This window comes from Momordica charantia, assembly GCF_013281855.1.
Source record: "Momordica charantia cultivar OHB3-1 chromosome 11 unlocalized genomic scaffold, Mcharantia_2.0 BLBB01000011.1, whole genome shotgun sequence".
Classification (NCBI taxonomy): Eukaryota; Viridiplantae; Streptophyta; class Magnoliopsida; order Cucurbitales; family Cucurbitaceae; genus Momordica; species Momordica charantia.
Window position 1 is genome coordinate 21506565 of NW_028275159.1, and position 17432 is coordinate 21523996.

Below are 17432 nucleotides of genomic sequence, written 5' to 3' on the forward strand. Positions count from 1 at the left end.
ATCATTAAAATTTTGCCATTCCATATAATTTTGTCATTAGTAGATCAACTCAGTTCAAATTATTTAAAATTATTTTTTAAATTTGAGGGACTAAAAATGTTTAAACAACAAAATAAAAACTAAGTTCAATTGTGGGAAAAAAATATAATTTTATACAAATTTTTGAGTAAAGCAATCAACTTTAATCTTAATACTATTTTTATCAAGTTCATTTACTATAAAAGTAATAAATCGTCCACCTAGTAACATTTTTTACCTAAGTCTATTTTCTAAAACATTATCAAATTCGCTTCCCTTCCCATGAATCATATTTGACAAATTAAAAATTGATTTCAAGAAAACTTAAAATCACTTTAAATCGATTTTTAAGATATCACTTAGATGGTGATTTTGAAAAATCAGTTATACTTAAATCCCTTTTTTGAAAAACATTAATTCTACCGTTACTCCCAAACACAGCCAATTACAAATAGGACAAGTTATTATGAGTTAGAGGAATGTTTTTTGATTTCACAAATGAATACTACTTATAATTCACAACATTAAAATATATAACAGTTCAACTCATCAAATTTATCTTCATACCAAATCATCATTAGGACCTAATTACAAATCTTGATAAACAGAACTGAAAAAGGACAGAAGAAGCATTAGATACAAGATAAATTTAGCCGACATTGAACATACAAACTTATTCTTACAACAAGACAATGCTTTCTCTTACTCAGCAGAAAAAGAGAAAAAAACTATGCTTTGTGCAATTTAATTTAAAGAAGATACAGAACACATAAGACAATCAGCCATTCCAAATCATAAGCAGAGAGATTTGATTAGACTGACCTCTTGCAAATCAAATCATAAGCAAACTCCACAAGACTCTTGTTGTGTGCTGCTTCCTCTGGAGGCAACTTCAAGAGAGAAGCAACTTTCAAGAAAGCAGTATGTTGTGTGGCAAATTCAATTTCAGAAAGCGCTTTGGTTGGAATTTTGTGGTGCTGCTTCAAAAGGGTAGGCTTAGATAATGCCCACTGCATTGCCCAAATGGCCAATGGCCTCATGTACCCAATAGATCTGTACTTGTCATCAACGTCCCACGCTTCTGGGGTTTGAAATGAATACCTGGAAACCACAAGCCAAGAATTACTTGCAAATAATCTAAGGGTTTAGGAGAGCAATGAGATAGTTTTGGAAACATTTTGGATTGATATGGTAGTTTGAGAACTTATTTGTTAAGTTACAAATTTAGTTTCTAAATTTTGAGGATAATGTCTACCAATCTCCAACTTCAAAAAGATTTTATGATGACCCTAAACTTAGAATACTGATTCTTTATGTTTAGTTGTTTATACCAACCATACTATTGACTAAAATGATGGCAATATATGTAGAAGACAAACCGCAAAATAAAGTCGACAACTTGATAAAATAAATTGACGTAGTTTATTAAAGTGATTTGATACGTTGATTATAAGAGAGAGTATGTTATTACATGACACTATTTGTCTATACTATCAAGTTCCTTCAACTTGAACTGTACATCAGTCACGGCATGCCAAATCAGCAAAATGTCCCAATAGGCATACAATGCCACTATCTAAAATGATATTAATGCAATATAGGAACCAAATAAATTATAATTCAACATTCAAGAACATAATTAAAATTTTTTATAATTATTAAAGTTCAAAGACTAAATATATAATTTAACTAAACTTATTTTAAATCTAGGGTTGACATGTAACCGATTGACTTTCATTAATCAACGTCAAAGGTCGACTTTGGAATATACGGCTTAGACCATTTCACTGCATGTTACTACCTACGCTTACCTTAATTTAACTATAAGATAAGTTATAATGTTTATAATTATAGGAGAAAAAAAAGGGAACAAAGTGATGTACCCGAGGCCATCTTGGGCCCAAGCCGTTTGATGGATGCCCATTGCAGTCTGGAACCCTGTTTCAACCATTCCTTCTTGAATCATAGAGGCAGCAACAGAGTATGTAACTCCAGTCCATATCTCCTTCGGCTGCATTGAGGATGTATCAACCCTTCCATCTGGAAACATTCCATTCACTGCCCCACGCGTTCCTCCCTTCACCTTCAACACATTGAAATTGTAAATCTTCTCAAGCGCACTCCTTATCTTCTCTTCATCGGCAATAGGAGAGAGCCCACATGCTCTAGCATACCTGTGATTTGTGAGTGTGATATGCAAATTCAGAGTCAAAATTTGGGGAAAACAAAAAAGCCAATAGAGACTGTTAAACTGCACCCAACCCAAAAGCACAAGACTATTCATATTCTCATCACTTCCTCTAACTTGTGGCCGTGGGTTTAGATATTAGCACAAGGCTCGACAAGTAACTATCAATGTACATATATATATTTTAAAAGGTACCAGACTTTCATCGAGATAAAAATAAAATAATACACAAGGGGCACACAAAAAGACAGCCCAAGCAAAATAAGCCAACCTAGAGTCCTTAACCATTGAGGCACAAAAAGAAACATGAAATTTAATGCTCCTAACATCTCTCCACCCCTCTAAGAATTCTATTATTTCCTCTATTCACAAACCCCAATAAGCCAAAGAAAACACTCCCTTATCACAAAAGGCAAACTAAAGGACAGCTCCTCCACTAGCACCCAGCCATCTCTTGGGCGAGCAAGGCTGAAACCAAGTAAATATCAATATGAATTGAGAGGAACAAACCTATATAGGAGCCCTTACTCACTTTCTTTATGATATGGTGTATTATCATTGATCTATTTCTACTATATTTAATAAGTGGATACCAATACCACTAAAATTTTTGAGCCATTAAGAATAACACCCACACCAGAAAGTTAACCTACTGCCTAGTGTGTTGGCAAGTCTTTTTCTTCACAAGGAGGAAGTGTCACCACAGGATTCGCCTCTTCTAATACCATATTAAACAGCCCTCGACAAAAAACTTAAGCCGATAGGTTATGCATATTTGACTCCTGTTCCTAATCAAGCAAAATCAACCTCGCTACTTGAGATTCAGAAATGTAAATGCAAGAAAGTAAAGGGTAGCCTAATAACCTTCTTCACTCACCATTGCCCAGCCAGTTGGTCAGCTTGAATAGATGAACTCCAAGGCCCCCCACTGTTGTCATAGTTGAAGTAGGAGCCATTCCATAACGTATCATAAACATCTCTCGCCTTCAGGTACTTAACCCAAAAGTAATCAGCAATCGCTTCATCATCAACTTCAGAAGCCAACGCGGAAGCCGCCTGAAGAGCAGCCACCCACAGCCCCCCGCAGTACGCACTCACACCCTTCACAGTCCACAAATCATAAGTCTGATCAGGAGACCCATCATTCTCAATCATCCCATCTCCATCCCTATCGAACTGCTCCATAAAAGCCATGGCCACATACACTGAAGGCCAAACAGACTTCGCAAAATTTTTGTCCCCAGTAGTAACCACATCTCTGTAAACCTGAAGAACGAATTTCGAACTCAGATCTTTCCATCTGGTGGTGTTCAGAAGATTGTAAGCATTAAGTTCAAACCAAGGATCGTTGAACCCAATATCATGAGGAACAGCGCCGAGAACTTTCCGAGGAACCCAATTCCCGTCACACATAATCTTCGCTTTCCTCGGATCGTGCATCAACACAGCGGCAGCGAAATCTCTCTGAATACTGAGTTCCAGTTTGGGGAAAAGCGTCAGAAGAGCAAAAGATGAGTAGAAATGAACATCGTAAGTGTTCCACATAAGGTATTGGCTTCCTTCGACACACAGTAACTGGCCGACGTTTTCGTCGCCGGGATGAAGCAGTCGGGTTCCGAATGCGGCGCTGGAGGGTCCGTCGCCGCCGCGGATTTGCTCGAAGATTTGAGACATTCGCTCGAGAATATCGACGGCGACGTCGTTTCGGTGGTCGCCGTTCGGTGCTCCATTGGGCTCCGATCTCGACTTTTCGAGGAAGTACTTCTGATCGCCGTTGGCAATGGTCGATAGATTTTGGAGCGGAGATAATCCGTCTGAGATTCGCAGATTTGATTTCAGAATTAAAAAAAAAAATATATAACTAAACCTACTTATTAGGTTAAATTACAAAATTTATGATTGGAGTTTTGGATTTACTTTCAATTTAATTTGTATGGTTTTCAATTTTATTATTATTGTTATTTTTATAACGACAACTAGGATGTTCATGGGTGGGGCGGAGACGGGGAAGGCTTCCCTGTCCCAATCCCCATCCCCTATTTCATTTTCCATTTTTCACAAAATTTTGCGAAGATCGAGGTGGGGATTCCCCGTGAGACATTCATGGGATCAAGTTTCCCACAGAGATTGTTTTCCCATTTATTATTTTATTTTTAAATCATTTATCAATTAAATATTTCTTTTCTAAGAAATTTTTATCAATCGCTTAATTTTCACTCATAAAATTTAATAGAGAAGAATACGATTTTTTAAATATATGTATATATATAGAAAGAATAATAAGATTTTTTTTAAGTATCTATGTATATAAAGTGAGGCAGTACGAAGAATGGAAAAAAACTTTCCCCATCTCCACTCGCGGCTGTCCCGCAGGCTCCATCTCCATGGAAAAATGAATATCCTTAACGACAACATGTGAGTGCTCTGAAAAGTTTCAATTGTTTTGTTGGGAAAATCTTATAATTATCCATCAATTGTTTTTTACCCACCAAAAAATTTACTCATTTTCTCTATCTTTTTCGCTCAGAATGAAGCCCTAGTATCGGTATGTTACATAATCACCTAAGTTAGAAATAACAATCGCATTAATATTTAAATAGAAAACATGTCCTGTAATTAAATATGGATTCAGACAATAAGTGAGATTTGACTAAACTATTAACCTAATTGAAATTGTTACAAATCTAGAGACCAAATATAAATCAAACCCAACCATAGAGATAAAATTGAAACTTTTTAAATCGTAGGAACTACATTAAAAAAAACAGCCCAAACCATAAATCCATAAGGACGAAGATGTAATTTAACCTTTAAATTAAATTAAATTAAAATTACAAATTTTGTATAATGGTATCTATTTAATTTCTAAATCTAAAAAAGTTTGATATGATCCAAAGAGCTCCTTTGATCATGTCTCATGGGTCGATTACAAGACCAAGAGCAAGGAAACTTGAACAAGTCTTACTACTTCGTGTTCAAGCATTGATAAGCTCAACATGAGAATTAAGGAAGATATGCAAGATGTTGAAACAATTTGCTACAATTTGGTTTAAGTTATGCATTTCTAAATGTTTTTAGGTCAAATCAAAATCAACTTGGTCAAGGTCAAAGTTAGTCTAACGAGTCAAAATCAACTCATTCAATTCAAAATTCAAATCAAACACTCACATCTTTTCTTATGGACAAGATTTTAATTTATTTTGTTGGCTCTCCATTTTTTTAGCCTTTTCATTTGCTTTTCTTTCCAATTTAATGAGGTTATGTGTTTTCATTGGCAAATATTTTTATTTTTGTTAAGTTAAGTCTTTTTATTATAAAGCTTTCTATTTGCTTAATACTTTTCATATGATATACTAGGATGACTATATATAGCCTCGAGGTTCCTTTATATAGACACAATTTGAAGTTGAATGAAAAGTGAGTCTTCTCATTAATTTAGTTGAGAGCTTCATCTCCCATTTCTTGTGCAATTTCCTCTATCTTTAAAATTTGCATGTTAGGATCATTCGAGTGATGTCGATTATACCTCTCGTGGAATGATTCGAAGAGTTTAGAAATGAGTCTTCTCTACTCTTGATATTGATCATCAAAATAATCCGTTCTTAAATTTTTTCTTGGGTTGATTCCATAATTGTTTTTGAATTTTTGGGATTGAGTTTTATGGGTTTTTTTTTGTTAGCAAGGTTCTTAGATCCAACTCTCAAAGATTTCTTAACAAAGTTTAAATTACTTTTTTAAATATCAACTTCGATTCTAACAAACATCTTCGTTAGTAAGAAGTACCTTAAATGTTAACACGAGAATTTTTTAAAAAATATTATCATGCCACAGGGATGAAGATTTAAATTTAGAATCTCTTAAAAGAAATATGGATATTTTAACCACTTAACTATATTTATGTTAGCTATGTGATAAATGAGAGATGATTCAACACAAGAAAGCAAGCAATAAGTTAATTAATTTAATTGAGGATAAAGAGGTCCAATAAATTTGAATAGCTGTGTGCGGTTCGCATTTTCTTGTGTTGATTAAAAATTACCTGTTGATAATATACCTTAAATTGTTTGGCCCCATAGTCTTATTTGGTTCGATTGGCCTATTTCTTGTGTCAAATCAACCTTTATTAGTGCGTTATGTGTAAAAAAAAAAACAATATTACAAGAAAAAACTATTTAGAATGCAGAATAAAAGTTCAAATTATAAATAAATATATAGAACTTTCAAAGCCGTATTTGAAATTTTATAAAATTTATTATATACTAAATAAACAATATTATTTAAAATTCAGAGGTAAGTTTACAATTAAAATATTAGGAAATAAAACTGAAACAAATTATATAAGTTGGGAGCAAAATAGAACCCAACTAAATAGTACAGAAATATGCTTGATTTCAATTTTTGTCCTAACATTTTTAAAGTTTCGATTTTACCTCAATCTTTTACTTTCCCTTAGTCATTTATTTTAATAGAATTGGTTTTCTAAAACAACTTAAAAGATTAGAAACAAAAAATTAAAATAATTGTACACCATAAAAAGTAATTTTTGTATAATTAGCCATTTAAAAGTGAATAAGAATTAAAGTTGTATTGGATAACCTTTTTTTTTCTGTTTTAAAAAATTGAACTTAGAGACATTATTATTATTATTATTATTATTATTATTTTGAGTACAACATGTTGGGAAGGGGATTCGTACTCACAACCTAGGTATATGCCAACAACCTAGGTATATGCCAATTACCGCTGAGCTGTACTCGCTTTGGCGACTTTCAGTTATGTGTTCCTTCTTGTTTTGCTAGGTAGTTTTTATAACAGTTTTCGAAACTTTGCTTTTGTTTTTGAAAATTGACTAAAAATTCAAATCTATTTATAAAAGATGTGAAAACTGTACAAATCAAATTGATGGTCGTTATCAAACGCCCTTAAATTTTATTATTATTATTTTTTCAAGTCTTCCTATGAAGAGAGGAGAGAATGAGAGATAACCTGTCCAAATTGTTCCTCCAGCATTTAGGAAGTATAGCTCATTGAAGAGGGCAACAGGGTACCTACAAAATTTACCAAATTAAATTAAAAAGTTTTAATTTGAATGTTTATGAAAGTGAGAGTGAGAGTGAGTTGTAATTTGCTTTCAAAAAATCTCACTCACCATTCAGGAAAACTTTTGTCTTCAACAATTGGCCTTTGCCATTCCTCAATCTTGGATTCCCACTTTCCATGTTCTATTTCCAAATTTAATACACCAATAATATATCATACATCCATCCCTTTATAATATGTTCATAAATTCATTAAATTTAGTTCTAAAATTGTAGAACATAATCATTTAAATTTTATTTTACTCCCTAAACATTTGTTTATTTTAGGGTGGGTTTGGAAATGATGGTAGAACGAGTGATTTTGAAAAAAATAATTAAGAATAATTGATTTGCCAAAATTACTATACCTAAGTGATACTTAAAAATCAATTTTAAGTGATTTTATGCTTTCTTAAAATCGACTTTTTAATTTGCCAAACATGATAAATGTAAATGGAAGTGATTTTGACAATGACAAAAGTGATTTTAAAAACGAGTAATCAATTAGTAATAGTGTTTTTTCCTTAATCCAAATTTCAAACTTTACACGCACAACATGTAGTTTTAAAAACTTGTCCACATTAAATATTCATTAATCAAATAAATTAAGTGGACATGTCACGTCAAAATTATAATAAATGGTCTATACAAAATTAATAGTAAAAATTAAAATAGCCGTTAAAAATAGACATAAATTGAAAAGATGGAAATAGAATTTAAGTGTTTATATAAACAATTATTGAAGGAAAGAAAGATTTACCCGAAATGGCATTCCGTGCCATAATTGCAGCCGCATCTCCAAGACTTCCATAGAATCTGGTATATTGCCTACGATAAATGTACATACTATTTTAGAGCTAGTGTAAACAATTCGAACCCAACGTAGCGTTGTTTCTTTAAGATAATTTTGTTTTGTTCCCTCTACGATACTGAGGTTTCATGAACAATTGTCTCCCAAAATAGGACGGAAAGAAACCACAATTTATAGACTATTTGTGGTCATTCAAATAATCACATCTTTTGGTATAAGGTTATATGTCTTTTGATAAATGACATGTCCTAAAGTCTTTGCAAAAGACAGGTTTAGGGTTCTATCACGAAAAGTTGTGTTCCTTTATTTTATCAAAATTAATTTTATTCAAAAATTTCAACAGTAGTTTAATCATGCGTATATATCTATTTTACTATTTATCGAACCACATGAAATATTCGGACTGATTGGCTGATGGGGACATACAATCAATATCTATTATGTCGACCTAATTAACTTCAATTTTTGTTGGTTCGGTTGATTTCATCGATTGCTTGAGAATTTTGTTTCCTCTGTTTTGGTAAGACTAATCATTCAAGAGGATATAAAAGGATAAAGTAAAGCAGCTGACCTGTGGTACGTCTTTCCACTGAATTTCACTTCAGGGCAGTCCCACGCCAATGAGAAAGTGACCGTACGGGCAGATGCAGAAGGGACGGTCAAGGTGGCTGCAATGGCTGCTCCAATGCAAGATCCTCGTTTTGAAACCTCAGAATCAGATCCTCCAACGCTGCCAAGGTTGTCAAAAGACCCATGCTGCAAATACCAAAAGCAGCACAAAATTCTAATATTCCAATATAAATATATAATTTTTTTTATATCCAAAGAAAAGTAAAATATCAAATACTAAGGGTTCATTTGAAAACTATTTCGCTTTTAATTTTTCAAAAACAGGGTTGTTTGATAACCAATTCAATTTTATGTTTTTTATTTTTCAAAAACCATTTTGAAATTTTATGTCAAAAACAAAAAAAAATAGTTTTCAAAAACTTGTTTTTGTTTTTAAAATCTTATTTTTCTTCTAATACTCAACTTTTTTTTTCTTTCTCATATTTATCTCTAAAAAATTATTTTTCACTCTAATTTTTTTTATTTCTAAATTTCTCTCTGCATACTTTATTTTTCTCTCTATAAAATTTTCATATTTTGAATATTTATTGTTATTTGTCTCCCTCCAAATTTTTATGTATTTTTGTTTTTTTCTAACATATCAGTTTCATTTCTCTCTCTAAAAATTTAATATTTTTCCTAACTTTTTACTCTCTAAATTTTTATATTTTATAACTTTTCTTTTACTTCGTAATATATTTTTTCCTCTAAAAATTATATTTTATTTTCCCATTTAATTTTCTTAACTTTTATTTATCTTTGTATTTATTTATTTTCTATGAAAATTATACTTTGAATCTGGTTTTTATCTCTAAATTTGTTTCCACTATAATTTTTCTCTTTCTTTATATCTTTATTTTTTCTCCAAAATTTTTCTCTTTTTGTCTTTAAATTTTCTTTCACTATATTTTTTCTAATATATTTATTTATTTCTCTAAAATTAATCTTCCAAAAGTTTATTTACATCTCTATTTTCATGTCTCTACATTAGGGGAAGACAAAAACTTCCATAGGGTCGGATCTCAAAAATAGAAAATGCATGTCTTAATCCCGTCCCCGATTTCATTTTTAAATAATTAATATATATTTATTACACTTTTTTTATAGTTAAATTCTAAAAATAATTAAAAACAATTATAAAACCGATAATTTTTTTCGAGAACATCTCTCGGACCCAAGAACGCGGTGGAGACAGAGACTAAAAATTTTCACGAGCTCAAAAATGAGGAAGAGCATCTTCACTCGCACCCACACCATTGTCATCTCTAGTCTACATAAAATTTTCTTTCTCTAATATGTATTTTCAATTTTCTAACTTTTTAAAAACAAAAAACTAAAAATGGTTACCAAATATGTTTTAGTTTTTTGTTTTTTAAAAACCAAAAACTAAAATGGTTATCAAACGGGCCCTAAGTAAATGACTACCATGTCTAAACTTACATTGGTCCTTATTGACCTATGTGCCCAACCATGATGGTATATATATATATAATATTCTAGTTCTAAAATGTAAAAGAGCACGAATTAAAGAGAATTTAAAATTAAAATACTATTTTGGTCCCTATACTTTTAGTTTTGGTTCATTTTAATCTCTGTACTTTGAAAATGTTCATTTTAGTCCAAGTACTTTAAGCTTTGATTCATTTTAATCCATGTACTTTGAAAATGTTCATTTTGGTATTTGTACTTTTAAAAATTAATCATTTTAGTCCTTCTTTGCAAAATTTTAACACAAATTTTATACCTAATGAAAAACTTTTAGTATAAAGTAATGTTTACATTTTAAGACATATATTGATTTTAGTGTCATGTTGAAATTGTGATAGAAAAAAATGAGATATAAGAATAAAAATAAGAGACCAAAATGATCACTTTTTAAAAGTATTGAAAGTACAGAGACTAAAATGAACCAAAATTAAAAATACAGGGACCAAAACGAACATTTTAAAAATAAAAGAACTAAAATAAACCAAAGTAAATGAATAAATACTAATTATTGCTGAGTTATGTTTATGTTGAGGACTTAAATATACATTACTCTTAAAAAAAAGAATTAGAATAATTGAGTGAAAACACAAGAAAATATCCCAGCAAACAATTTTTTTTTTTTTTAAAAAAAGGTTTTCGTAAGTGGCTTGAAGAACGGATAGACTTCGACTTATGAGAAATTTTCTTTTCCTTTTAAGGAGAGACTCGTGAAAGATTATACTTTTTATAAACAGGGGGAAAAAGGGAAAAAAAAATAGAGAGAGATGAGATAGAGAAATATGAACAAAGGGGTAAAGAACTAACATTTTTAATTTGTTGCCACATATCCTTTGCTGAAATGCCCTCGGAGTCACCAGATATTACAAAGCAAGGACAGACGGAGACGTCAATATCATCCGTAGCCTCTGCCGCAATAGCGTACCTAACTGTCGGACGTCCATTTGCAGTTCTGTAGACATATTATAATATTTCGTTTTTACTGAAAAAAGATAATAAAAACGATTTAATTGAATCTGCAGGGGTCATGATCCTTTTTTTCCCCAAAATTTGATAAGTGTCTTCACAATTCTTTTGTTTTGCTTCTCACGTTTTCTAAAAAGTACTTTCCAATTCTTATCTAAATTTCAAAAAGCAAAAAATTAATTTCTGAAACTTATATATATTCTAATTTTTTAAAACTAGGATACAGTTTTAATAATATATAACAAAATAAATAAATTGCGAACGAGTAAACTTATTTTTTGAAAATAAGATTAACAATTTTGGAAGAAATTGAATGACAGAAGTTGATTCTTAAAATGAAAAAAAGAAAAAGTACTAACTTGTGGTGTAAAAGAACTCCGCGAGCTCCATCCTCTACCCTGCTCACAAGTCCAACGTTGAAAATTAGAAGCTATAAATTCTATGAAAATTATTATTATTATTTATAACTAGGAGTTGGAGTTTTGCTCTCCTTATCCAAAAGCACCCATGCCCGCTTCAAAATCCAGACTCGAGAGACATCAAGATTTTTTTTTATATTAATTTCACCATAATGTTTGAAGCTAAGACCTCTAAATCTATATGATCAAGAGACTTCAAATCTTTGTTAACCTGAATATCCCTTGAAGACTAAATTATTGAAAACTAGTCATATTTGCAAGCATCAAATTAGGTCAAATTATTCACATTTGGTTCAACGCGACGTAAATGCACTCATAGGTTTAATTGATACCTAAAAAAAAGTTAGAAGTATGCCAAATATCCTTACTTTACTATTGCGTCTAGCTAGTTACAATTTTGCCCTTTTAACCTTTCAAAGTGATATAAAAAAAACTTCCCATTAAAAGGGTAACTTTTCAATTGAAACTAGACACTTAGGCAAGTAGTTGGTTTCAATTTGATCACTCTAGTTTGAAAATATTCAAATTTTATCATAATATTTTAATTTTCCTTTTTCCTTCGATATTTTAATAGAAATGACTTTTTTTTTTTTTTTTTTTTTTTTATCATGAGGCACATGTATACCGAAGGAAAGAAAAAAGGGTTTTTTTCTTTAGCCATGAAAAGCAACTTCCCTGTCCTTACCCAATCTTTGAGTTGTAGTGATGGCCAGAGAGTCCAGAGTTTCCACCCACTGAGTTCTGAAAGGTAAGAAACAGAGCCCAAAAGTCAGGCAAGAAAGTGCTTTACTGCTGAATCAAAATGAACCCATTGTAGAAAAAGGATTTGGAAACACTTACAGCCCAAGTAAACAGCAAAGTGACTTCTGCAGAAGTTTCACCTTCATTGGATAGCTGCCATAATAAACCAACAACCACAGCAATTTTTCATAAAAGTTTAAACATCAAATTTGGTCAGATGGGTTTCAGTTTTCATGTCAATGGCCATACATTGTATGTAAACACTGAGACTGGGAAACTGCTCTCCTTGTAATTGTTAGGAAGAAATGGCGAAATTTGACGGCAAACAATTCTAAGATCCGGGTCCGGTTGGCCTGGTACAAAACAAAATCACAAGAACATGGAGAAGAAAAAGAAGAAACAGGGGAGATGATTCAAATGATGTAAACAGGATTTTACTGATTAATAAGTTGTATTGTACCATCATAGATTGTCCAAGCCCTGGGAAACAAAGCATGGTATGTACAATTTTCACCACTCAAATTCCAATCCCATGATTCTATGCCGTCGTGCTTTCCATCTCTGGTAAAAGCCTCGAAATGTAAAATAAGAGAAGAAATAATACTGCAAGATTTATTCTATGCAAAATCGGTACTAATTAACTCGAAACCTTGAGCATTCAAGCTAGATTTAGTCTTTAATTTGATTTAAAATGTTAGATGTGTGAATTATGGATATGGATGAAGAAACAAATAATGATCCAAAGTCGATATTAATTAAGCTAGAAAAACTAATTAAAAGCTATTTTACTGTATGGACAGTAACTTACTTGGATTCTTGTGGTTTGGCTTTGGCAGAGCATAGTACCGTCGAGAATCTTTTGCCATTTGGGCGTGAAACAAATACCTAAAACAGAACAATGTTGATTTCAATCCAATAATTCAATGAAAACAAGGAAAAAAAGAAGAAGAAGAAACAAGTTTATAGAGCAGAGTTCAGTTAGTTGACCGACAGAGAATTGATTTGCTAAAACTGGTTGATCTTCACTCGGTCCATAGAACATTTGAAAACGTTGAAACTCTCCTCTGTAACTCCGCCCAATGCTTCCTGCACTAAAATCGATGTTGAATGCTTTCAAATGTCAGAATGAGGAAAGATCAGACGGCAGCCGCGGCGGCTTGCGCGGAGGAGGAGGCGGAAATCAGAACACCTACCCTATTCCACCTAACGGAACGCCGTGGTGACACGTGATTGGTTGAGTCGCAAAGAAATCAAAAATCGGAATCTGATGGGAAACGAAACGGAAAAGACAAGAAATGAGCGAAAAAGGAAAAACAGAAAACAGAATTGATCGGAAAAATCAGCCTCGTTATTACTCTTCCTTTGGCGGCTTCTTCCTTGCCGTTACGCCACAATCGGAAGCCCAACGAGCCCTAGAAAATCGAAAAGAAACGCGATCAGAATCAGAGGATCGAAAGAAGAAGGAACTAACTAATTCCATGGCGTCCAATCACAAAATTCTTCGCAGTTTATTTCCATCACCAGATGCCAAATGTCGTGGAGCGTGAGAGCGAACTGCGCGGGACATTTTCCGGTGAAATCGAGCTTACGGTTCCAGGTCAATGATGGCGGCTTGGCCGGATCAACCTGTAAGAAATTCAATGGAGAGAAATCATCAGTGAACTAAGAAGAGAGAATGTTCGTCAAATCAAAATTTCTCCAAGAAAAAAGTAAAACAGGAATTGAAGAACACCTCTCTTTCTTCTTCTTCGTAGCCATTTTCCATTTCTTCTCTCCTGAAACTGAACTGATTACGCAGTGAGAGAGATTTTTTCAGAGAGAGAAGCACGGCGGGGTGGGGATTCTGGATCTTTTTGTTTGCTTTTTGAAATCACTTCTATTTAGATCCTCCATTTTTATGCAAATTTCAAAAACCGCCCTTCAAGTTTCAATTTCACCAATCACCCCTTATTTATAAACTATAAATATTATTATAATAATAAAAAAATTGATTTTTTATACAATACGTGGATGGAGATTTGAACTTACGATATTCTTATTTAACCACCTAATTATGCTAGGTTTGACTTGAATAATAAAATTGTTACTCATAAACCAAAACTTGTTTATACCAATTCTTATTTCGTTAATTGAGAGGTTGCTCAGTATTGATTTGAAAGTAAAATTTATTTAAAGATTTAACTATAACAATTTTTGTAAGTTCGAGGGTGTGGTGGTAACCATCCCTATAATTTACGAGTGATTTTCGCAAATGTTCCTTTTTTTAAGAAAAATATTTTTATCTTTTTACTAAAATTTGATATTATAAAATTGATTTCATGTATGTTATTCTAAAATATTTTTGTTAATCAATAATATTTTTAAGATCGATAAATCATCTACTAGGGGTTTAATCCATCCTCTACTACTTTGTTGAACTAAAAAAAGTGATAAGGTCCAAATTCTCCCTTCTAAAAAAATCTTTAAAAAAATTAATACTTTTTTTAAGTCCAACGCAATATGGCCGAGAGAAATTTAATAAAGTTTAATATTGAAAGATATTTTTATTAAAAATATATATTTTTATTCTTTATTATATAAACTATTAAAATTGAGGTGATGTAGTTTATTATCCATTAATTTTAGGGAATCCGCTAGCAAAAATCTTATGTATTTCAAAATATGTCACATTTTTGTAATTGTCCTTATTTGCTGCCGCTCCTTGATCTTAACCTTCATCAATTAAGAAAAAATGTATAATTAAAAAAGGTTTACAAAGTTTTAAAATATACTAAATTGAGAAAGCAATAAATATAATATGGACTAAAACATAAAACATATGTTTAGTCTAAAATTAATATAATAATTTTCGTTTAAAATTTTATTTAAAGATAAGGGAAATATTGTCTAAATAAAATTTATCTATGATAGGATCATTTAGACTATCAATAGTTTTTTTCTTCCAATATTTCTTTTTTTTTTTATAGATATCTGCAATAGTAATTAGGAGAAACTACTTTTCTCCAAAGAAAAAAAAAAGAGAAATTAAAATACTTTAAAATTCAATTTGTTTTTTCGTCAACTAATGTTACTAGTTTTATTACATATTTATTAATTTTTGTTATTATGATAAAATTATGTTATAATTTATTTCCTATATCATACACATGTGAGCGGAAAAAAAAATTAAGAAGAAAATAATGAAGTTTTTAAGAAAATTTTTTTATAATTACTTCCTTTGAGACTTTTAAATTCTTTTAACTTTTGTTTGGCATGAAATATCTTCATCACGCGAATCTTTTAATCAATAGAGGGACTCGCAAGATAAAGATTGAGTACTTCGCTTGTACCTGCTTCCAACTGAGTACACACCATTCCTCTAGCAACAGCAGTAACAAAGATTGGTGGAAAGTATGCATTCAAAAATTAAAAGTGTTCCTATGGAAAGTGTGTCACAATGTGATTCCTATAATATCAAATTTATAGAAGAAAGGATTGGAGGTCTTACCTTATTGTCCTATTTGTCTTGTAAGATGCTCAAGAGCCTGCCGAATTTGAGAATGTTTATTTCAGAACAAGGTGGTTTGGGGCTGCTTTAACGACAGCTTCCTCGATCGCTGGACTAATTGGATGTGCACCATTTCCAAATCCGAACTCACCCTAACAAGTATTGCATGCTGGGCTATCTGGAATGGTAGAAATTTGATGGTCCACAATAGTCGAATTTTAGAGGGTCTCTGTCAAGGTTAATTGGATTATGGATTACGCAGAAGAATTAAAATTGATAGAGAAGGATGTTTTACGAAATTAGAGGAGGATGGTACCCCGTCAGAATGTCTGGGCTCCTCCTCCTACGAGGGTGGTAAAGATAAATACTGACGGGACTTGTGTACCGCTTAGAGATGATAAATCGACTGTTTTGGCTACTTTGGTTGATGTCGTCCCATGGAAAAGTCCTCAGATGGTGGAAATTGCTGCGATTCGTGAAGGGCTAAGACTTGCTTTGTGTTAGGGATTCTTCGGGTGATTGTGGAATCTGATTCGCTAAATACCATCAATCTGATTTGCGAAGACACATTTGCTCGAAATGAGACTGCAAATTGAATATCTGATATTCGGGCGTTGTCAAACTCCTTTGAGTTGGTGTCGTTTCACCATGTCTACAAAGAATCAAACTCTGCTGCTCATGCCCTAGCGAGGGAAAGTGTAAAGATGGGACGAGCGTTCTTATGGCTTTCTAATTTTCCCCTTTTTCTCAAACAGCAGGTTGAAGCTGATCTGAAAATTTTTGTAGCCGTAATGGCATATTGAGTTTTGTTTTAATGAATTCATTTTCTAAAAAAAAAAGATTGAGCACTCCGATGCTCAAATCAGTATCGAAATAAGTATCAAGGTATTTTTGTCAGGATTAACTTACCTGTGTGCTTACGTTTCGTCTTATAGGCAAGTCGGGAGAGCGTTGGCACATTTTCCTGTAATGCACATTGTAGATTGAGGGACGTCAAGGGATTACAGATAACTTTTAACCGCATTTATGTCCTTCCGTAGATCATGGTGACATAGGTCGGTTGGAGACTGGAGATACTTCCCTTTGTGTGCGTCCATCCCTTTGTCTACGTGATCGATCAGATTGACATAGTCTCCTCATGGCGACACGTGGTAGTCGATGATCTTGCCTCCACACCAACTTTAAAAAACAACATTTTAAAATGGTAGCTAAGCTTGCACTTTTTTTTTTTTGGCTAAGCTTGTACTTAAAGAAACACTTTTTACTAAAAAAAGAGAGTAGAAACACGTTTTAACAATTTAAAAATATTTTTATCATAATTAAAAAAACAATTACTTTTTGTCATAATTAATTCGAACGTATCCAAATTAAAAATAATTTTGAAGATATAGCTTTTGAAATAAGCTTAAGGATTAGACGTAACTAACCAGCAAGAAAAAATGTGGTTGCAACCACTCAATTGTCATTTTGCACATTAAAAAAGTCATACCAAAAGCTGAATTAAAAAAAAAATAAATTAATCCATAATAGTAGAGTTACTATTGTTCATTATTTTTACAAAAATAAATGTGAAAATTAGTTAGAAAGTTTGGATTAAAAATTTGGTTCTTAAATTTGAAAGTTTATATCT

General features: G+C 32.1%; 1 protein-coding gene and 1 long non-coding RNA gene across 3 annotated transcripts; both read right to left on the minus strand.

Moving 5' to 3' along the window:
• Window positions 1-564: 564 nt before the first annotated feature.
• Window positions 565-14225, minus strand: LOC111012118 (Beta-glucosidase, GBA2 type family protein). 2 transcript variants are annotated; one of them, XM_022286161.2, is made up of 19 exons: window positions 14048-14225; window positions 13837-13941; window positions 13671-13727; window positions 13509-13579; window positions 13307-13406; window positions 13124-13200; window positions 12776-12876; window positions 12565-12668; window positions 12415-12468; window positions 12260-12315; window positions 11515-11553; window positions 10997-11141; window positions 8667-8851; window positions 8045-8112; window positions 7356-7428; window positions 7193-7254; window positions 3084-4020; window positions 1902-2192; window positions 565-1119 (listed from the first exon to the last, which is right to left on the minus strand). In XM_022286161.2, the coding sequence occupies exons 1-19, from the start codon at window positions 14078-14080 to the stop codon at window positions 831-833; spliced, it is 2847 nt and encodes a 948-aa protein (XP_022141853.1). In that variant the 5' UTR covers window positions 14081-14225; the 3' UTR covers window positions 565-830. The 2 variants fall into 2 exon arrangements, with proteins under 2 accessions (XP_022141853.1, XP_022141854.1); XM_022286162.2 differs by lacking the exons at window positions 13837-13941; window positions 14048-14225 and having other exon boundaries at window positions 13307-13401.
• Window positions 14226-15661: 1436 nt separating this feature from the next.
• On the minus strand, window positions 15662-16965 carry LOC111012119 (uncharacterized). Its single transcript, XR_002601494.2, has 3 exons — window positions 16712-16965; window positions 16119-16572; window positions 15662-16031 (listed from the first exon to the last, which is right to left on the minus strand). It is a non-coding gene; the product is annotated as an uncharacterized LOC111012119 (long non-coding RNA).
• Between the last annotated feature and the right edge of the window lie 467 nt (window positions 16966-17432).

Coding starts and splice junctions, on each gene's coding strand:
- LOC111012118 (XM_022286161.2), bottom strand. CDS start 14,080: ATGGAAAATGGCTACGAAGAAGAAGAAAGAGAG. Junction 13,201..13,306: donor TTTTAGCAAATCAATTCTCT/GTCGGTCAACTA, acceptor GTTCTGTTTTAG/GTATTTGTTTCACGCCCAAA. Junction 11,554..12,259: donor CACTACAACTCAAAGATTGG/GTAAGGACAGGG, acceptor ACTTGTGAGCAG/GGTAGAGGATGGAGCTCGCG.